This window comes from Phlebotomus argentipes, unplaced genomic scaffold, assembly GCF_947086385.1.
Source record: "Phlebotomus argentipes unplaced genomic scaffold, Phlebotomus argentipes genome assembly contig_32, whole genome shotgun sequence".
In the NCBI taxonomy this organism is placed as follows: Eukaryota; Metazoa; Arthropoda; class Insecta; order Diptera; family Psychodidae; genus Phlebotomus; species Phlebotomus argentipes.
The window spans coordinates 1,023,664-1,042,635 of NW_026776187.1; the positions used below are offsets into that span (position 1 = coordinate 1,023,664).

At 38.6% G+C, this 18,972-nt stretch overlaps 7 protein-coding genes across 13 annotated transcripts; 4 read left to right on the forward strand and 3 right to left on the reverse strand.

Annotated features, from left to right (window-relative positions):
* The first annotated feature begins 347 nt into the window (after positions 1–347).
* Positions 348–9,412, forward strand: LOC132264049 (guanine nucleotide-binding protein G(q) subunit alpha). Of its 7 annotated transcripts, XM_059764109.1 has the most exons (10): positions 348–485; positions 579–1,014; positions 2,941–3,125; positions 3,217–3,371; positions 3,553–3,681; positions 4,280–4,408; positions 5,781–5,910; positions 5,990–6,143; positions 6,474–6,581; positions 6,861–7,030. In XM_059764109.1, exons 2-10 carry the CDS (start codon positions 897–899, stop codon positions 6,941–6,943), a joined length of 1,191 nt encoding a protein of 396 aa, XP_059620092.1. In that variant the 5' UTR covers positions 348–485; positions 579–896; the 3' UTR covers positions 6,944–7,030. The 7 variants fall into 7 exon arrangements, with proteins under 7 accessions (XP_059620092.1, XP_059620088.1, XP_059620085.1 ...); XM_059764105.1 differs by lacking the exons at positions 4,280–4,408; positions 6,861–7,030 and adding an exon at positions 7,117–9,412; XM_059764102.1 differs by lacking the exons at positions 3,553–3,681; positions 6,861–7,030 and adding an exon at positions 7,117–9,412.
* On the reverse strand, positions 7,451–12,540 carry LOC132264050 (ribulose-phosphate 3-epimerase). The gene has a single exon (XM_059764110.1). It carries the CDS (start codon positions 12,433–12,435, stop codon positions 11,485–11,487), a length of 951 nt encoding a protein of 316 aa, XP_059620093.1. The 5' UTR covers positions 12,436–12,540; the 3' UTR covers positions 7,451–11,484.
* Positions 12,458–12,951, forward strand: LOC132264229 (LDLR chaperone boca). The gene is made up of 2 exons (XM_059764345.1): positions 12,458–12,720; positions 12,786–12,951. The coding sequence occupies exons 1-2, from the start codon at positions 12,458–12,460 to the stop codon at positions 12,949–12,951; spliced, it is 429 nt and encodes a 142-aa protein (XP_059620328.1).
* Positions 12,944–13,587, reverse strand: LOC132264056 (ubiquitin-related modifier 1 homolog). Its single transcript, XM_059764115.1, has 4 exons — positions 13,501–13,587; positions 13,373–13,440; positions 13,232–13,313; positions 12,944–13,156 (listed from the first exon to the last, which is right to left on the reverse strand). The coding sequence occupies exons 1-4, from the start codon at positions 13,539–13,541 to the stop codon at positions 13,039–13,041; spliced, it is 309 nt and encodes a 102-aa protein (XP_059620098.1). The 5' UTR covers positions 13,542–13,587; the 3' UTR covers positions 12,944–13,038.
* Positions 13,588–13,668: 81 nt separating this feature from the next.
* LOC132264057 (death-associated protein 1) lies at positions 13,669–14,393 on the forward strand. Its single transcript, XM_059764117.1, has 3 exons — positions 13,669–13,778; positions 13,995–14,086; positions 14,150–14,393. Exons 1-3 carry the CDS (start codon positions 13,733–13,735, stop codon positions 14,306–14,308), a joined length of 297 nt encoding a protein of 98 aa, XP_059620100.1. The 5' UTR covers positions 13,669–13,732; the 3' UTR covers positions 14,309–14,393.
* A 20-nt stretch (positions 14,394–14,413) lies between these two features.
* On the reverse strand, positions 14,414–14,922 carry LOC132264055 (mitochondrial import inner membrane translocase subunit Tim16). Its single transcript, XM_059764114.1, has 2 exons — positions 14,685–14,922; positions 14,414–14,625 (listed from the first exon to the last, which is right to left on the reverse strand). Exons 1-2 carry the CDS (start codon positions 14,848–14,850, stop codon positions 14,435–14,437), a joined length of 357 nt encoding a protein of 118 aa, XP_059620097.1. The 5' UTR covers positions 14,851–14,922; the 3' UTR covers positions 14,414–14,434.
* Positions 14,923–14,946: 24 nt separating this feature from the next.
* Positions 14,947–18,966, forward strand: LOC132264045 (receptor-type tyrosine-protein phosphatase kappa). Its single transcript, XM_059764098.1, has 12 exons — positions 14,947–15,085; positions 15,567–15,642; positions 15,701–16,133; positions 16,195–16,329; positions 16,464–16,601; positions 16,669–16,835; positions 16,891–17,199; positions 17,266–17,342; positions 17,465–17,541; positions 17,868–18,319; positions 18,373–18,508; positions 18,575–18,966. The coding sequence occupies exons 2-12, from the start codon at positions 15,578–15,580 to the stop codon at positions 18,689–18,691; spliced, it is 2,106 nt and encodes a 701-aa protein (XP_059620081.1). The 5' UTR covers positions 14,947–15,085; positions 15,567–15,577; the 3' UTR covers positions 18,692–18,966.
* The last annotated feature ends 6 nt before the right edge of the window (positions 18,967–18,972 follow it).

Sequence of the window (18,972 nt, forward strand, 5' to 3'; positions counted from 1 at the left end):
CTGGAGAGGACTGGGGCGATTGCTGGACGTCTGCCTGGACATTTTTTCCCTAATCTGGCACGTGAGGTAAAAGAGATCGCGCCGAGTTGGGCGAAAAATGGGTTTTCCCACCGGGGGCAGATGCCCAGCCGGCGCCCCGCTGCACTCGCGGGGTGGCGGACTGGGCATCTGCCGAGGGAGTGTGCAAGCGACGTGCCCGAGTGAGTGAGGAGTGCTCAAGTAATCCACTTAGCTTGACCATGGAGACTCTCTCTGGTGAGGTGAATATTTAATGCAATTACCCAGCCAGTGGCCAAGGAAGCCCTTCGGGCCTATAAATTGCCCACTCGCTGGCCAGGAGAGTCTCACTTGGCGTGGAGTTGCTGGTGGAAAAAGACCCAGAAATAGTGTTCATCTTCCCAATGAAATTTTCTGACATTTCATCCAGTGAAGATTTCCTGGCCGAGTTTGCGCACTCCCGCTGATGCTTCCTCTCTCTTGAGACGGTGAAAGACACTTTTTTCCTCTTCCCGCAATACCTCGTCTGTAACACTGGCTCTTCCTGCCTCCTGGCGGGATGTTTTTCCTTCTCTTCCCAGGGATTCACTTGGCCGAACAGCCGGAACACGTGACGGGGATCCAGAAGAGTCCAGGAAGAAGAGAGAGTGCCAGTGTCTGTGCAGAGGAGGACTTCTCGCGCGTGTGTGTGTGCATTGATGAATAGTGGCAGGAGGAACTTATATGCCGAAGTGAAGTGATTGACTCGCAGGAAGCACAACTGCCCATGATCATTTGACAACAACGGCTGGTCAGTGCAATATCCGCTTCGCCCTCGGATTAAGGAAGGAAGTTGAGGGTGTTTCCACTCGGTGGTTGCGTGTTGTGAGACCAGGAAGTGTGACAAAGTGAGAGATAATATGGAGTGCTGCTTATCGGAGGAAGCCAAGGAGCAGAAACGCATTAATCAGGAGATTGAAAGGCAATTGCGGCGTGACAAGCGAGATGCCAGACGTGAACTCAAACTACTGCTCTTGGGTGAGTGCAATATAATGGTGATCCCTTTCCCCAGTTCCGCTCACTCTCTCGTGCGACATCGCACACCAAATCTCCGGGCGGCATGACAATGTGATCTCCGTGGCCGCAAGAAAAGTCCCCCACTCAAAATTTACTTCCAATTTGACACAATCTGTGAATTAAATGATCTTCTCTGGGACAGAGAAGCACTCCACAGAGAGTCGCTCTCTCACTCACACCCAAATGGAGTTCATACAAGTGCTCTGTGGATTCCAGGATGGGAGATAAGAAGCTTTTTTTCTCGTCAATTCAATTTCTTATCTCGTCTTTCAATTGAGAATAGAGGGAGAGAACACTTTTTTTTCCATCCTCTCGTCAATTCTCTGTCGCATAGCATAATTGCAATGCTGAAACATTTGACAAAAAGCCTCTTCAGAAGATATCACTCTCTCTCTCTCTCTCTCTAAATGCATAATCATCTCTCATGCGAAGGTGTAATAGTAATGATTCGAGTACAGCGACAAGAATCTCGATTGACTCGATGGAAGATGGGGAATTGGAGGAAAACAATTCAATTATCATACACAAGTGACTCTGACTCTCGATAATACGTTTAGGAGTTGGAATTTCACATCGGGGCTCCTTTCTGTGGCTCCGGCAGAAAAGTCAATGCTGCGAAATTGAGCAACTAGCAATAAGAGATGGTTTATTATGTAAAGTATAAATGAATGAATGGGCGATATTTTGTCTTGTTCTCCAACAAGAAAGTATTCAAAGTCGCTGATAAAATTGATTTTGAGCATTTTGTCCGATTTGAATGCTCTATGAAAAGTTCTTTGAGACTTTGAAGTTCGACCAGAGAAATCGCAGCCTCCCATAAGCAAAAGTACGTGTGTATTTCTCGCCATTTTTCCCTTCTCCTTCACTAACTACTCTGACACTCTCTTGTGGCATCTTCAGCTGGTGAATTCTTCAAGAATTCACAAGTTTGCAGAAGCCAGTGATTGTCAATGTTGTTCTCAAATATTTCCTTTGGATTCTTTTTTTCCCTCTCGAGTAGAAATAAACTTGTTCTTCGTGCCTTTTTTCCCGCAATCTCTCGGATTTTGGGAGAAATTTTTGGGGGGATATTGAACATGCGCGCCACTCGCGCCCGGTATGAATTTATAGTGTGTGTGAAAGGAAAGGAGGAGAGATGGAAAATGTGAATGTCTATCCTGCTTCGACAGGCAGAGAAGAGTGAAAGAATTTCATGCATTTTCTCCTCACGCAATGACTAGTGGCTTTATTGGGGCTTTCCATTGCGAACCCGCGTTCATCTCTCTTCCACGCGTTTCACCTCATCCTCGCGGGGGAAGCGAGAGAGAGAGTGAGAGCGACGAGAAGGCGCATGTGCACGGGGATTTCGTGATGAATGAGCACAGAGAGGGAGAATAAGGGTGGAAATGGGACGGAAAGTGCATTAAAAATGTCTCTCATTCATGCCGAAGATCAGGCGTGGGAAGGTGCTCTTCTTCTTCCTCTGTGATGAGGATTTTCATTGTGAAAATAAGCACGAGAGGGAATGACAGAGCGCACAACATGCCAACTTCTGTGGCATCCTCTTCGCATATAGTAGCGCAAAGAGAGTGCATATTACAGGTGGAAAAAAGAAGGAATTTGCCTCCTCTGTGAATCACACTGAGATCTCTGTTTCTCACCCTCTGCAATATGCTGGGGATTCATTCAGTTTTGCGCTGTGTTTTTTCCGGGTGAGGGAAATGCAATCACACGAGAGCGAGATGAAAGGATGTGATTTTCTCTCTATTGATGAACAAAACAAGTCTTCTCGGCTATTTCACTAATTTCATTCACCCAATCATTGCATCTCCCGTTCATTCATTTTAACTTTATAAATAAAATCAAATATTGCACTGGACTGACCAAAGCTGTCTTGTGCCTTTTCAGGGACTGGCGAGTCAGGGAAGTCGACATTTATTAAGCAGATGAGAATTATCCATGGAAGCGGTTACTCAGATGAGGATAAACGTGGCTTCATCAAACTTGTATACCAGAATATATTCATGGCAATGCAATCAATGATAAGAGCCATGGATCTCCTGAAGATTCAATATAGTGTGCCACATAATATGGTAAGAAGAACTCTTTTTCTCTATGTGTGTCTTAATTATAATTCTCGCTAGAATTACTAATTAACTGCTGTCTTTCGTGTTGGACTTTCAGGACAATGCGGAATTGATCAGGAGTGTGGACTTTGAGACGGTCACAACCTTCGAGCCGCCATACGTTCAGGCTATTAAGGACTTGTGGTCAGATTCTGGCATTCAAGAATGTTACGACCGAAGGCGAGAGTATCAATTGACCGATTCCGCCAAATAGTGAGTAGAAATCAATCTTCCTCATGTTTAGTATAAATATTTCTCAATCTAGGGGTGTAAATTTTGCCTGCCAATACTCTTGGTGGTCTGTAAAAGATCTGAGGATGGTGGAAAATAGATCAATTTGATAAAGAGTTATACAATTGAACTAAATTATACCATGCATTATTGTGAATCTTAGCTACTTAATGGAAATTGATCGTGTGGCTGCACCAAATTATCTACCAACTGAACAAGATATTCTACGGGTTCGAGTTCCAACGACTGGGATTATTGAGTATCCGTTTGATTTAGAGGAGATCAGGTTTAGGTACAGTGTGAAAAGAGTTAATCCTTTATATCAAATTGCCTTTTATGCTGTGTTTTTATTTACATGACGAGATGAGATTGAAAAATGTCTTTCTAACTTTTATTCATTCACTTTAATTTTACACTTCATTCTATTTTCTCTATATTGTACACATTATGTATGGATTTGTAATTAAAAAAAAAAAATACAATATGTTTTCTCGTATGTTTTATGCACGAAACATTGGAAGGAATGATTTAGGATGTCTCCTAGAAGAATTCTAGAAGAATTTTAGAGCAGAAATGCGATGAAAAGTGTGAATATTATTTCGGAATGGGACAGCATTTTCTGTTTAACCTTTGCATGTGATTTTATCTTTTCATTCATATTCTCTCAATTTCCAACTTGCATTTTTTCTTTCTTCCTGTCTGAGGAAAAGAAGAGGAAGAAAATGAAACATAGAGGATAACTTTTTAGGAGATTTTGTAGTCATAATTCGCGACTGTAGGCAAAGAAAGTTTTGGGTTTTTTTTAGATTATGAGGAACTTTGTGAAGTGACATTTTTTGTATATTTCTTTTTATTGTTGTCTTGTTTTTATTTCTTTTATTTTTCATTAGTTATTTGAGTGATTTGGAAAGAATTGAAAAACCAGAATTCCTGCCAACGGAACAAGACATTTTACGCGCCCGAGCTCCAACGACTGGAATCCTTGAGTATCCATTCGACTTGGATAGCATAATATTTAGGTACAACATTGCAAGAAAAAAAAAACCTCCCAAAATCATTTTAGAGCTAACTTCGTTTGTCCTCTTGGTGCGGGGAAGTTTTCGTGGAAGGATTCTGCGGGAAGGGAAGAAGCTGTGGTTTTATATGCTAGAGTATTGCTAGTGTTTTCACAATACATACGCGCGAAAGTCATAAAAAATCACAGAGAAAAGTCCTATTGATTTTTAGTAGAAAACACATGTTATGAGCTTTCTGTTGGTTCAGGACAGGAGACAGAGAGGCATAGGCGAAAATGGTCAAAAGAGAGGAAATATTTGAGGAAAATTGAGTGTATTTTAGAAGGTAAATGACCCTCAAATTTATATATATTTCTATTTCTGGGGTTTTTTTTCCCCACATCCAGAACATACAGAAAGCAACAATTAGAACTGATACTTGCATGTGGATATATCTAAAAATATATTTTTTATTTAATGTCTCACGACACTCCTGTTCTATGTAGAGGAAGAGAGAGAGAGAGTTCATTGCACATTTAGATGTGACAAGAATTATGCTAGAGGCCAGGAGGAAAGTAAACAAATAATACCATTTCAATGTAATGCAAGAGTGTATTTTCTGGCTGACATTTGTCAATTATTAATAGAAGAAAGCACAAATCAGTGAAATGGTTAATTTTGATTACGACATGTCTTCTTTGCTCTCTTTCTCTCTCTCTCTTTCTTGACTCAATAATTATGTCGTGTCACGCGAAAAGAACCAGCCCTCGGAAATTGTAGGAGAAATCGTGTCATAGGATTGAAGAACAAACGGAAGACGCTAGAGTGTAATTGTGGGAGGGAAAATGTCGTGGGATTGCTTCGAAGAGAAGCGACTGTCGATCAAAAATTATTCTATTCAACTGTATAATATAAAAATATACTTCAAGAATTTAGTGGGGAATTATTTCTTATTATTATTTTTCCCAGACAATTACTGAAATCGTATTCAATGATTATCCCCGATCTGTATTTATGTGTTAATGAACGTTTTAGTAGATATTTTATGGTAGATTTTTTTACAATCAAACATTTTTTCACTATTGTAAATAGATATGAAGTTCTTTTTTCCTTACTCTCTTCTACACATTCTTCTTCTTTTTATCTCTTTTCGACATGATTTCTAGTGCTTTTGCATGAAAAAAATGGGCTTTAGAAAAGTAGATTTTCACTTTTGGTCACTATAATATTCATTTTGGCATGTTAAATTGAATGTTGATCAATGTTTTCCATCTCATTTGGCACATAATTTCTTTCCTTAGAGTATGACTGAATGTCAGAGTGTTTGTGAAGAATTCAATCAAAATACTAATTGATGTTTTCTTTTACTCTCGCACAAATGAACGTGTTTCTGCAGGATGGTAGACGTTGGTGGACAGCGATCAGAAAGAAGAAAGTGGATTCACTGTTTCGAGAATGTCACTTCAATCATCTTTTTAGTGGCACTCTCTGAATATGATCAAATTCTTTTTGAATCGGAAAATGAGGTGAGAATAAACGCTAATGATGAGATTTTGTGAATTGCAATTACTAAGCAGCAACGCATTTCTTATTCTTATTTGACAGAATCGTATGGAGGAATCGAAAGCTTTATTCAAAACAATTATAACTTATCCGTGGTTCCAGCATTCGTCGGTGATTCTGTTCTTGAATAAGAAGGATTTACTAGAGGAGAAAATTATGTATTCGCATCTGGTCGACTATTTTCCAGAATATGATGGTAATTTTGCTATTTAATTTAGCCCAATGTTCTCTCTAATATTTTTTCCACGCGACAAATTCTGTTGATAAAAAAAAGGCCCGAAACAGGATGACAAAACTGCCAGGGAATTTATTCTGAAGCAATACTTGGTGTGCAATCCAGATCCCGAAAGAATGTGTTATTCGCATTTCACGTGCGCCACAGGTGTATTAATTGTCTTTTCTGCGCAATGTTGACGATGCTAGGCGATAAATTTGAGCTTAGGCTAGAGAAATAGGCTAGAAATCACTGGCATTCATTGAATTTCCACTACATCCTCGTATTTCTCTCCTCACTGTGTCTTTTTAGGACCCCAGAGAGATGCAATAGCTGCCAGAGAATTCATTTTGCGTATGTTTGTAGATCTTAATCCGGATTCGGAGAAAATAATTTATTCGCATTTTACTTGCGCTACAGGTAAGAATTTCCACTTATGCCCAATATGCTTTCACATAACTTCTGCATAATGCTTTGTAGTTAATTGTTATTTGCTTTATAGTATATTATTTGGAGACTTTTTAACATGGTTTCTGTGCAAGAACGAAGAAATAGAATTGACAAGAAAAAAAATTCGTAGAATTGTTATTATTCATATCATTTTCATTGATAAACTTATCTTTTTATATATATTTTTTTTTTATTCCTTTTGGCTCTCAAAACTGCATGGATTTCTTTTGCTGAAATTATAATTTTCAGATACTGAAAATATAAAGTTAGTCTTTTGTGCTGTCAAAGATACAATAATGCAATCTGCATTGAAGGAATTCAATTTAGCATGATTGATTTATTATTTCCGAATGATTTCTCTGTAAAATATATAATGAATTTTAAAGAAATAAAGTGAGAAATTGCATGTGTGTGAAATCTGTGTCTCTGTGTGTTAATTCTGCATAGAATAATAATGTCAATATGGTTTATGAGCTAATTGTATTTATTTCATCAATTCTTCCAGATACTGAAAATATAAGATTTGTATTTGCTGCTGTAAAGGATACGATTTTGCAGTCCAATCTCAAGGAATACAATTTGGTGTAGATGGTTAAAGTGAAACGCCATATTCGGACATCGAATTGTGATGCGTGTTTCTGTGGAGTTCATAAAGATAAGATGATGATGATGATGATGATAATGATGATGGAGAGAAAACGCGGATTATTTTTTATTTAAGTGAGAGGAAGTTAAAACAAAATTATAAATAAAAATGTTGGGCACAGCAAAATGAGTAGAAGAAGGGAAGGAAAATGAGTGAATCAGAACAGAAATCAAGTAGCGCCCAATATTGTATAAAAAAAAAGAATATGATAAGAACATAAATTACTTACCAATAGGTGAAAAAGAAGAAGAAGAAGAAGAAGAAGTAATGGAACATTTATAGAACTAAAAAAAAAAGTGGAAAATCTGTAGCGAAAAATTGAGTGAAGATTTAGTGAAAGGTCGATAAATGATGAAGCAAAAGCACAAAACCAATATCTATTTGTAAAATGAATTAACCAAGCATATTTTTTCAATATTTACCCTTTTTATTAAGTCAAAGAGGGAAAGCGAGAAGAGTTGTAATAAGAAGAATACCTAACTTTTTATCACAAATATTATTTTTGAATACAAAAAAAATGCAAAAACCATAAAATACAATCAATCATTGAAGATACAGAGATAAATGTTATAAATATGCAGAGAAAGAGTTATGTAATAGACTGTAGATATTTTGTTTATTCTTTATTTATTCTTGTTTTTTTTTCATAATTTTGTTATTTTACTAATAATATTTTCTCTGAGAATGAAAAGAAAAAAGAAAACTAATGTGCCACTTTTACACACAGAAGAAGAAACTCACACGACAACGCGTGCGTGAGCACGACAAAAGGAGATGAGAGATGTAAAAGAGATCAAAGAAAAATATAAAAATGAAGAAGCAGGAAAATGAGAATTCATAGAAATTATTTATTCCTCTTCATATAAACATTAAAGAAAAAATCATCAATGTGTCTAAGAATATTATGTAATTATATCAAAATAATACTTATTTTAATGTAAATTGTCCCTCATGCGGATTATTTTTGTTTATTATTTGTTTAAATGTTGTTCATCTCCTTTCATAACACCCAAAATATTCAATGAAGAACTTTTGTGTAATGTGAATAATTTCTTGTTTAGTTACTTTATGTGTAATAAATATGCATAATTTGGATTAAAAATTCCTGACAGAATTTCGCGCAAAATGATATAAATAATAATAATCAAATAAAAGGGAGGCAGAAGGTTTTTTTTTCTATAAGAAAATATGCAGAAAATTGCTTTTTTCTTTCGAAATAAGAAGTTCTTTCACAATTTTGCAATTTATTTGCAAAGAATCACAATTATTGCTAACATTTCTGAGAAAAAAAAGAGAAATCATCTGTGTCATAAACTAATAAAAAAAATACATTGCAAACATTATAAATAGCTCTAGTGGGAAATACAATTGAAGATAAATATAATAGATATATTTTCAATTAATCCTTGAAAGTAAAAGAAAAAAAACGGATAATTAAAAGCGCACAAAGACCCAAAACTAAAAGTATCCACAATTCAAGTGAAGAGACGGTGAAAATTACGAGAGAAAGGAACCAAATTTTTGCAAATTTATTGTAGTGTTACAGAGAAAGTCGAGCAGGAAGTGAAAGAAAGCAAGTTTATATACACTGAAGAGCTTCAGTTGCGTTCTGTCGTGAAATTTTTTTAACTGAATTAACCTGAAACTCGCCCTTATAAATTTTTAAATATTTGGCTTTAGTGCGATATCATTATTCACTGCCAAGAATTCCTTAATAAAAAGTCCCTTTTTTGCCAATTTTCAAGTACTTATTTGCGTAATTCTGCTAATCAGTGTATTTAACAAATCATTCAGACTCTCAGTGAAGAAAAAGAAAATCCTTTTCAAGTTAGCTTTGAAAGTTAAAAAAAAAATACATTGAAAAATGTGTCTACTGAAAAAGTTATTTTCGTGGAGAAAAATATAATTTCTCAGAATTGTTGCACATGAAAATCAGTAAAAAATTAAACGCTCATACGATAAATATTACAAGAACAGATCAATCAGTCCGATTTATATTGCTAGAAATGGAAAATCAACTTTCTTGTATAAAGAGTTTTACACAAAAAGATGATGAATACCAATTGACGAAAGGAATATTAATGCATATTGTTAATTAATGTGATTTCTAGAATATTTGCATAGATAAATTTTAAGTTATTATCTGAAAGAAAAAGAAAGAGTCGGAAGATGAGGAAAATTGGAGGGAATTTTCTTTAGAAGAAATTGTGAATTGAGGTCGGACGAAGAAAGCCTCAATTGTAATTAGAATACAAGAAAAAGAAGGAAGGAAGAAGAAAAAAATACAATTTATAATTTTTCACTAGAAAGTTTGCATGTTAATTGAATGTGAAGATTCAAGAAAGATGACAAATTTCGAGAATTTTCACATTCTTTCACAATTTGAAAAAGAGTTTGTCGGAAGAATTATCGCTTGAAATTTGATTTGTGTGAAGAACTAACATAAAAAGCAAGCTCCATTTGATTTTATTGATTTTCTTTTTGTTTTTCCAAAGGAAAAAAAACGAGTATTCTTTATGCTAAAATGCAAACAGTGAAAAAGATGAGAAAAAGAGAAGCGGAAAAAAGATCAGATGAAACCAAAAAAAAAGAAGGAAAATCTCTCTTCCCTGAAATGACATTTTTAATTGGAAGTCGTGACATTTCACGGAAGTGACAAAAAGGAGAAGAAAAAAGTGTATTTGATAGAGCAAAAATACAATTAACATTAATTAAAGAAGAAAGGAAAAGAAAAAGAATATAACACATAATAATATTAAATGATAAATGTGTGTCAAAAATTTAATAATATTATAATAGTAATAATAAAATCTTTTTTTTATATTCAGAAATAAAAAAGAAACCTAAAAGAGAAAAAAACCATCATTGAAAGGTAATATTATAAAATGGAACTAATCGGATTAACAGAAGTATGTACATCAATAATTTTGATCTTACGTCAATAAAAAAAAAATTGAGGTTTCCCAAGTGAGAAAAGGGGCCTAGAGAATTTTCCGCCGAAGAAAAACACTGACCAAAATTACTGATTTCTTCTTCTCAAATACGCGCGACGATGGCGAAGAGCGATGAAGAAAAATTGACGGTGAAAAACTAAATATAAAATTGTATTAAAATATAAAAGTAATATTCAGTCGTAACTAACTATAAAATATGAAAATGAAGAAAAATAATAAAATAAATTTGTGTACTATTATAACTATATATACATACCTTATAATTATATAAAGAATCTTTATAAGTTAAAGAAAATATAAATATAAAATAAAGGAAGTAATGAAAAGTGAATTATGAGAAAATATTGGAATAAAAAGGCATTTCAAATCGAATGATTGAAACTTTTTGGTTCTTTTTGATAAAATATTAGAAATTGAAATATGGAGGAAAAAGTACTTTAGATAAAATATGGAATAGATGAAAAAAAAGAATATTCAACGTTTTTTGAGATTAGACACCAAAAATATAAAGAAAATGAGATGAAAAAATTAAATTGGCATTTTGCGATAATCACGTTTTTTACATTCACCAAAGAAATCTCCGAATAATTGGGAGATCTAAAAAAAAAACCAACAGCATAAAGTCTAGAATGTAAAGAAGCGTGACGTATCATGGAAAGTGCAATAATAATTACAAGAAAAAGAAATTAAGTGAAAAGCGAATGAAAAATTCTTCATTGAAAGCGTTGTTTTCTCACATGCATTACACATTTAAAGAAAAGAAAAAAAAATTAAGAAAATTACACAAAAATAACGTCATTCCACTTATGAACAAATTTGTAATAAATGAAGAACTCTTTTTAAAAGGTAAAGAAACTATAAAAATAAAATAATGATTGGCTGAAGTTTATAAGAAATTAATGATGAAATAAAATTTAAAAAAAAATCAGCGAGTTTGTCCAATTTATTTCCGTTTATTCGTCTCCTAATTCTTTATTATACCTAGGAACATAATAATAGAAATATTGTCGTAATTAAATTTACAAAACTGCAAACTTAATGCAATTCCCATTTATTTGCTCCATTATTCGAGTAATTCTAATTCTATTTGATTTGGCTCATTTCTTTATTACAAACCCCTGGAAATTTTCACAATTTTTTTTGCTCTTTTTATACATACATATTTACCTACTTAACATTTTTCATATAAAATCGATATAAGAATAATCTTGAGAAATAGTCCAATTTCGCGTTATAAATGCATTCAAGCAGGAAATGCGGGAATGTTTGTGATTTAAGGCTTCTTGATTGACTTCTCGACCGAATCCCGAAGACTGGAAATGACTGCACGCTGATCAGTGGCCTGGACGACGGCAGTTCCGGACACGATCATGTTGGCTCCGGCCTGAGCGCAGGTATCGATGTTTTTGGGTCCCACGCCGCCATCAACTTCGATGTCCAAGTCTGGATAATTCTCCCGGAGCCACACCACCTTGGGCATCATGTCCGCCATGAAGGCCTGCCCTCCGAATCCCGGCTCCACCGTCATCACGAGCACCATGTCCGCCAAGGAGACGAACTGCTCCACGACCTCAACAGCTGTTCCCGGCTTCAGGGCCAGTCCGACCTTCATGCCGGCCTCGTGCACTTTGCGGCACACCTGCTCCACGTCCTGCATCACGGGCTCGATGTGGAATGTGTACTGGTCCACGCCGGCGTCCGCCATCGGCTCGATCCACCGAGCGGGCTCCGCCACCATCATGTGGGTCTCGAAGAAGGCATCGCGGATCTTCGCGCGCAGGCACTTCACCATCGGATGGCCGAAGGTGAGGTTGGGCACGAAGTGGCCGTCCATGACGTCCAGATGGAGGTAATCCGCCCCATTGTCCAGCAAGCGCTGAGACTCCGCGTGCAATTGCGAGAGGTCAGCGTTGAGAATTGAAGGCCCAATTTTCGCACACACTCGCGGCATGTTTTTCACGCACTGACAGTGACTTTTTGCCGCCGCGCGCCTTCCATCAGGCAGACAACTGCGCTTTCGCCGACCAATTGTTCGTCGCCGCGATGATAAAACTGGAATTGGCTTGCCGACGTCAACAAGAGTTGTTGTGCATAAATTGATCTCGTCTGCCTGCAATAAAATGGTGAAAATACTCAGTCTGTGTCTGCTGGTGGCTTTTCTCGTGGCCGTGAACGGCAGGAAGAGTGACGAGAACAACAAACCTTCGTGGGCGAAGAAGGACATTCGGGACTACACCGATGCCGACATGGAGAGACTCCTGGAGCAGTGGGAGGAGGACGAGGAGCCCCTGGAGCCGGACGAGCTACCCGAGCATTTGCGACCGCAGGCGCCGATAGATCTGAGCAAACTGGACGTCAACAATCCTGAGGAGATGGTGAGGGAGTCCAAGAAAGGACGCACTGTGATGGCTTTCGTGCAAGTCGCTGGAAGCCCCTCACGTGCCGACGCCGAAACTGTAACCAAGATCTGGCAATCGAGTCTCTGGAATAACCACATCCAGGCTGAGAGGTCAGTAATCATGTCCCGAACAGGATTATCTCGTATTTACCGTGTCCCTCTATCACGAAAAACAGGTACATGATTGAAGATGCGCGTGCAATCTTCATGTTTAAAGACGGCGCTCAGGCTTGGAAGGCCAAGGATTTCCTCGTAGAGCAGGACAACTGCGAGAGTGTGACGATAGAGAGCAAAAAGTATCCGGGAAAAGGTGCAAAAGAGGACGCCAAGGAGGAATTATAGAACTGACTAATTGATATGACTGCACATTACCAGTTTCCGTGGGAAATCGAATAAAATCTTGTCTTCTCATTGAATGTAAATTTACTTTTATCCTCCATGCAGTGTGGATATGAAGAGAATTGTGTCTTTGGGCTCGATCACGTATTCCTCCTTGTCCAGTAAATCCCAATCCGTATTGTTTACCAACACCAAAATTCCCGGTCGTCTGAAATGAATGAAAACAAAAATACATGAATTGTGATGTTTCCACTGTTTCCGAGTGTTTTTGCAGCACACGTACACAGAATCATCTGCGTAAAAGAGCTCCGGACGATTCGTTGGAAAGTTCACCTGCATCCACTTGAGGAGATCCTTGATTTTCCCTAGAATCAAGAGAATTAAATTAAATAAAAAAAACATTGCTGAACATTCTCAAACTCACATGTTTTCGCTCCATCGAGCTCAATTTCTCTCTGTTTGACTTTATCGAAGAGAATTTCGGCTCCTCCGCTGCAAAAATGTTTTATAATTTAGCAAATAAACAAAAGGCAAACAAAGGAGCGATTTTACCTAAATTCTAATACAATTTTCATTGTATTTTCTTCTTTCATGTTTATGTTGATTGTTGGTTGATTTCCCGGATTTGAAATGTCAGTCTGCCTGGAATACTGGAAGCCTGGAACGTTCCAAGGTGGCAAGTTGACAATTGTTTTTGTTCGCGAAGTGGGAGGCCATCAAATATTTTCGTGATTTACACAAAGTGTTGCAATCTTCTCCAGAAACAAGGAGAACGTGCTTAGCCATGTCCGACGAGGAGAATCAGAAGCTGGCGGGCCACAAACCTGCAGGTAATCCCTCAATAAAGCAATAGAATGAGTGCAATTATTGGTGAATGAAGACACGTTGCAAGATTGATTATCAGCTTTTTGGCTCTCTTGAGAGATAAGACGATAAGAGCATCGTCACCAGCATCAATCCAGTTTGAAAAAAGCCAGCTTTGACCTTGAAATTCTTGCCGTCCACCTGAAATATCACTGAATTGCGTGTCTGGTGTTTTCTTGCAGTGAAAGTTGGTGGAATGAGGGTTGTCCAGCACAAGAATCCCAATTCTGAGAAGACGTCCGGAGACAGTCCAGAAGACACTACCGGATTGGCTGTGAGTGCTCTTGAGACACTCTCTGCGCTGTACGAATGCTAAACCATTGTTGTTTATCCACAGCCCGCGCCGACAATCCCGAATTCACAGATTGTCAGCGGTGCGCACACGAGAGGACATTCCGAATTCACACCAGAAGCTGCTCAGGTGGCGCATTCGCCCAAGCCTCCAAATCCTGTGTCCATCAAGCCCCAAGTGAACATACAACAGCCCCGGAAGTAGGCTGGAAATGCGAACAAACCCAAGGAAACTCTCATGTAGTTTAATTGGATTTTGTTATGAAAAAATAAATTACTGGCTATTTCAATTTCATTTTCATACTAAAAAGATTACTATTCAACACCTGAACTACTTCTTCTCCTCTGCCATCATCTCTTGTTCTATCCTCTCGCGGGCCCGAAAGACTTTGGATTGAATATAGAAAGAGCCTCCTTTCGCCTTCTCATTGACTTCGAACAGGTGCTTGTATTGCTTCTCTAGCACTTCTTTGTCCAGTTTTTCCATATTCAGTATATTTTGGGCCTCCTCCAGAGTCATGCCTGTAAGAAGATTCCTATAAGAATTCCAAATTGGGGTGACAAAACTCGAAAATGTGCACCTGTCCGGAGGTTCTGCGCTTGGGTCTGTTGACTGCCTCTGCCGCTGGACGCTTGTCGGGCAGCCGCCTGCCGTGACATATCAATTTCCTGCTTAAGCGCCCTCGAGAAGGCCTTGCCTATGGTCTGAACACCCAACACAATGATTTGCGCCAAGTATTTAGCCATTTTGCGTGCTTTTCTCACTCCACCTAACCTCACATTTAGAATTTTGAGTGTCACTTCCAATGGAATTCCAATGTCACTGGAATCTTCCCGATTTACATGCGGCAGCACTAATTCTCATGGCCGTCAAAGTGCAGTGAAAAATGTGAAAATTGCCTCTAAAACGCTACAAAACAGCGAATATTGAGAAAATGTAACAACTATAAGTGCCAGTGAAGTTCAGATCTCAATCACAAAGGTGGGATTTAGAAGTGAAGTTGTGGATATTTGATGACATGCTGCGTAGTTAATGTTCGCAAGAAAAGTTTAAAATTTTCCGGCATAAAATCAATAACTGGGTATTTCTCGTTGGCAAGGGTTGGAAAATCCCTTCCTGTCGAAAATGAAATGACTTCATGCATGGAAAATATTCAAAATATGTTGTGAATCATGAAGTTTAAGTTTTGTTGATTTTGTGAAAAAATTCTGCGAAGCATTTCACGATTGCGCACAAGAGATTTTCTCCTGTGTTTTCCCTATTTCCCAGAGCCAATAAGACATTGCTTTCACTATTTTTCAACAATCTATTGGCACAATCAGAGCAGAGAATGAACAACAGAGTATTATACAATCTATTTTTAAAACATGAATGTGTGCCTGGTATTAAAGTGAAAGATCAATTGGCTTTTGTCGTGTCTTCTCAGGAAAAACCTATAGATTTTCCTCCATCCACCTTTCAGTTACTGTCACGATGTCTCGGGAAACGGCCAGCGGAATGTCTCAGGGCAGTTCTGACAAGAAGAAATACAGATCAAGGTGAGAGAGAAGCGCGTGAAATTTTGCCCGCAAAGCTGACATCTTTCTTGTCTTGCAGATCGTCTTCGCGGTTCGCGGATCTGGACAAGCAGCGCAAGATAAAATGCATGGGCGGAACGCCGAGTCTCTCCTCCATTCCCAACACCATCAAGTTGAGTATGCTCAACAGTGGCCTGCTCTCCTTCGACCGCGTCAAGCTGGAGGCGCGCGATGAGAACAACTCGCTGTCGCAGACAATACCTGACCGACAGGTGCCACTCAAGTTCTTCCTGAAGCTCTGCGAGCAGCGCAAGAAGTTTCCTGTGCTCTTCAAGCTCGAGTTCCAAACGGCCATCAAAGTGGAGAACAATTCCATTCGACACGCCACACGGAAGAACAATCTGGAGAAGAACCAGAATCAGAAGTGTGTTCCTTACGACTACAATCGCGTCGTACTGAAGAAGATTGAAGGTGTTCCAGACTCGGACTACATCAATGCATCCTATGTTGACGTAAGTTGCTCCGCTATTGAACTTCTCTGTGCATCTAACAGGAAATTGTGCATGTTTGCAGAGCCTTTTGAAGCCGAATGCATACATTGTCACACAAGGACCAACAGAAGAGACGGTCTGTGACTTTTGGCGAATGATTTGGAGCGAGAATGTTAGTGCCATTATTATGTTGACGAAGACGTTCGATTTCACAAAGGTGAGCAAAGTTACAAAGACGTAAATTCAGTAAAAGAGCACACTGAAATGGTTCAATTTCAATGCTCCTGACTAAATTTGCCATATGTTTAGTCAGAGCCTGTGCTAATCAATATTTATTTCACTCATCTTTAGGTCATGTGTGTTCAATATTGGCCAGCATCGAAGGAGAAGGATGAATTCTACGCCGACATCAATATTGCAATTGTGAAGGAAGAGCAATTGGCCAACTTTCAAATACGCACATTTCGTATTTACAACAAAAGCGAGGGTGTAAGAAGACTTTTGGCTCTGGTGTGACGATATCGGCATTAAAGAGTGTGTTTTGGTTTATTTTTAGGGTCCATCCGCATCGAGAGACATCTTGCAATTTCACTTCACTGAATGGCATTCACATTCTTGTCCATTTTCAAACGCCGTCTTGGAATTTCGACGACGTGTTCGTGCTGTTGTGGGAAATATCATCACGGAAAATACTGTGATTGGACCGATGCTGGTGCACTGCAAGTAAGTTCTGCTGTTTTTCATTGTGTGAAGTGAGTTCTAACGTCTTGATTCTCAGCGATGGCGGCGGCCGATCTGGAGTTTACCTGGCCATTGACACAAACATGGAATTGGCGGAAGAAGAGGAGTGTTTCCATCTCTTTGGGTACTTGAAGAAGCTTCGTCAGTCGCGTAAGGGTTTGATAGAGAATGTGGATCAGTACAAATTCGTGTATGACACTCTCGAAGAGTACCTGAGCTGCGGAAATTCCTGGTTTCCCGTGTCGCAGCTCTCGGAGAAACTCAAAGAGAAGAGCGTGAAGAATCCTGCAACGAAAGTGAATGAGTACCAGAGAGAATATGATCAGATATGCAAGCAAACGCCGAGGTAATTGATGGCAAGATTGTGTAAAGGAGACTTTCAAGTGGTGATTCATGTCGTTTTCCTAATTAGATTCTCCATTGGCGACTGTGCTGGCGGACATCGTGCTGATAATAGGGACAAGAATAGAGATGTGCTCTGCGTTCCACGTAAGTTAACTTATTTTACTCACATCCGCTATCATTTCACATGAATTTTCCATTATAGTAGTGCCAATGAAGATACAAAAGTAGGGGTGAAAGTTGAAAATCTAATTATTTTGTCTTTGTAGCCGATAATTACCGGCCGTATTTGACATCCTTTCAGGGAAATGCTTTTACGGACTATATAAATGCGGTGTTTGTGGATGTAAGAAATAGATTGTCTCGAATTTATAGGTGTTTTTTGCCATGATTTCTTCCCAGACTAATGATTTTTCTTCAAATATGTGTGTGCTTTCGCTCACGAAATCAATTTTCTTTTCCCCTTTTTTATATATGTTGCAACACTTCCCAAGCAGTGCAATTAGAAAAAAATCCGTCTGTATGTGTGTGTGCAAAAGATGAGAAAGGAGAAGTCAAGAATTTGTGTAATTCCAGAACAGTGGCTTTCTTAATGTGTTTTTCAATGTTAACTCGAGAAAGTGTATAATTGCGTATTTTTATCCTGTGCTTTTTCCTTCTTCTCTCTTCAAGGGATACACAAAGCCGAGGGAATATATTGTGACTGAGTGGCCAGTGATTAAGACACTGGGAGAGTTTTGGTCTCTTGTCTATGATCACGAGTGCGCCGCTGTTGTTGTCACTTGCAGTCCGCCGCCGAATTCGCAGCAGTATCCGGCGTTCTGGCCAGACAAGAGGAAGCAATCCATCAAATACGGCCCAGTGTTCACGATCACGTGCAAGGCGAGCAAGCAGTACAGCAACATCAAGACGTGGGAATACGTGATCAACAAGAAGATCGTCTCGCTCACCGAGCTGATGGCGGGCGTGAAGGCGCCGGCGAAGTGCTGCAAACTTTTTCAGCTCCTGTGCTGGCCAATGGGCCACAAGGTGCCGACGTCCACGAACAGTCTCGTGGAGCTGATGAATATGGTGGAACAGTGGCGCGCGAAGATGGACAACGGCCCAGTTTGTGTTGTCTCACCGTGAGTCTCACGATTGAGGGTGTCTGCCTATCGCTAATTCTCACCCTTTTCAGTGACGGACGAAGCCGAGCTGGTGTTTATTGCGCCGCCAATGCGTGCATCGAGCAAGTGATTCAGCATGGAGAAGTGGACATCTTTCAGGCTGTCAAGACTGTGAGGAGAAATCGTCCGCAGTTGGTTGAGAACATTGTGAGTTACTCATTTCACTGAACGTTGTCCATCTCTCTGACAAATCTCTCTTTATATTTTCTGCAGACTGAATACAAATATGGCTATGATTTGGTTCTTCACTACGTGCTGCACTATTTAGACAAGGACATGAAGGAAAAGGACAAGGACAAGGAGAAGGAAAAGAATACAGGGCAAAACTAAACGCCTCTTACTATTGTATTTCATCCCAAGTAACTATTTTCTGTTCTTTTTCTGTACCGAACTTGCATAGGGAAATTGTGAGAATTTTTAGAGGATTTATTAAGAGGAAATATTTGTCGTCCAGAGATATTTGTTATGAACCTATACACCATATTTAATTACAAGAGTATATTGGAGGAAACTTGGAAGAAAATGTTTAATGTACAAGAATATATTTATGGGAAATAATTGTTCGTTGATGTAGTAAATATATTAATTGTTTCATATAATGGAAACTCTAC

Excerpts from the sequence above, each read along its gene's own strand:
- LOC132264049 (XM_059764109.1), top strand. The coding sequence starts at position 897 with ATGGAGTGCTGCTTATCGGAGGAAGCCAAGGAGCAGAAACGCATTAAT. Across the intron at positions 4,409-5,780 it reads TTGGATAGCATAATATTTAG|GATGGTAGACGTTGGTGGAC; the intron begins GTACAACATTGC and ends GTGTTTCTGCAG. Across the intron at positions 6,582-6,860 it reads GCATTTTACTTGCGCTACAG|ATACTGAAAATATAAAGTTA; the intron begins GTAAGAATTTCC and ends TATAATTTTCAG.
- LOC132264055 (XM_059764114.1), bottom strand. The coding sequence starts at position 14,850 with ATGGCTAAATACTTGGCGCAAATCATTGTGTTGGGTGTTCAGACCATA. Across the intron at positions 14,626-14,684 it reads AGCGCAGAACCTCCGGACAG|GCATGACTCTGGAGGAGGCC; the intron begins GTGCACATTTTC and ends ATCTTCTTACAG.
- LOC132264050 (XM_059764110.1), bottom strand. The coding sequence starts at position 12,435 with ATGTCCTTCTTCGCCCACGAAGGTTTGTTGTTCTCGTCACTCTTCCTG.
- LOC132264057 (XM_059764117.1), top strand. The coding sequence starts at position 13,733 with ATGTCCGACGAGGAGAATCAGAAGCTGGCGGGCCACAAACCTGCAG. Across the intron at positions 13,779-13,994 it reads GGCGGGCCACAAACCTGCAG|TGAAAGTTGGTGGAATGAGG; the intron begins GTAATCCCTCAA and ends GTTTTCTTGCAG. Across the intron at positions 14,087-14,149 it reads AAGACACTACCGGATTGGCT|CCCGCGCCGACAATCCCGAA; the intron begins GTGAGTGCTCTT and ends GTTTATCCACAG.
- LOC132264045 (XM_059764098.1), top strand. The coding sequence starts at position 15,578 with ATGTCTCGGGAAACGGCCAGCGGAATGTCTCAGGGCAGTTCTGACAAG. Across the intron at positions 15,643-15,700 it reads AAGAAGAAATACAGATCAAG|ATCGTCTTCGCGGTTCGCGG; the intron begins GTGAGAGAGAAG and ends CTTGTCTTGCAG. Across the intron at positions 17,200-17,265 it reads ATATGCAAGCAAACGCCGAG|ATTCTCCATTGGCGACTGTG; the intron begins GTAATTGATGGC and ends TTTCCTAATTAG.
- LOC132264056 (XM_059764115.1), bottom strand. The coding sequence starts at position 13,541 with ATGAAAGAAGAAAATACAATGAAAATTGTATTAGAATTTAG. Across the intron at positions 13,441-13,500 it reads AAAATTGTATTAGAATTTAG|CGGAGGAGCCGAAATTCTCT; the intron begins GTAAAATCGCTC and ends ACATTTTTGCAG. Across the intron at positions 13,157-13,231 it reads TTTTACGCAGATGATTCTGT|ACGACCGGGAATTTTGGTGT; the intron begins GTACGTGTGCTG and ends CATTCATTTCAG.
- LOC132264229 (XM_059764345.1), top strand. The coding sequence starts at position 12,458 with ATGGAGAGACTCCTGGAGCAGTGGGAGGAGGACGAGGAGCCCCTGGAG. Across the intron at positions 12,721-12,785 it reads AACCACATCCAGGCTGAGAG|GTACATGATTGAAGATGCGC; the intron begins GTCAGTAATCAT and ends CACGAAAAACAG.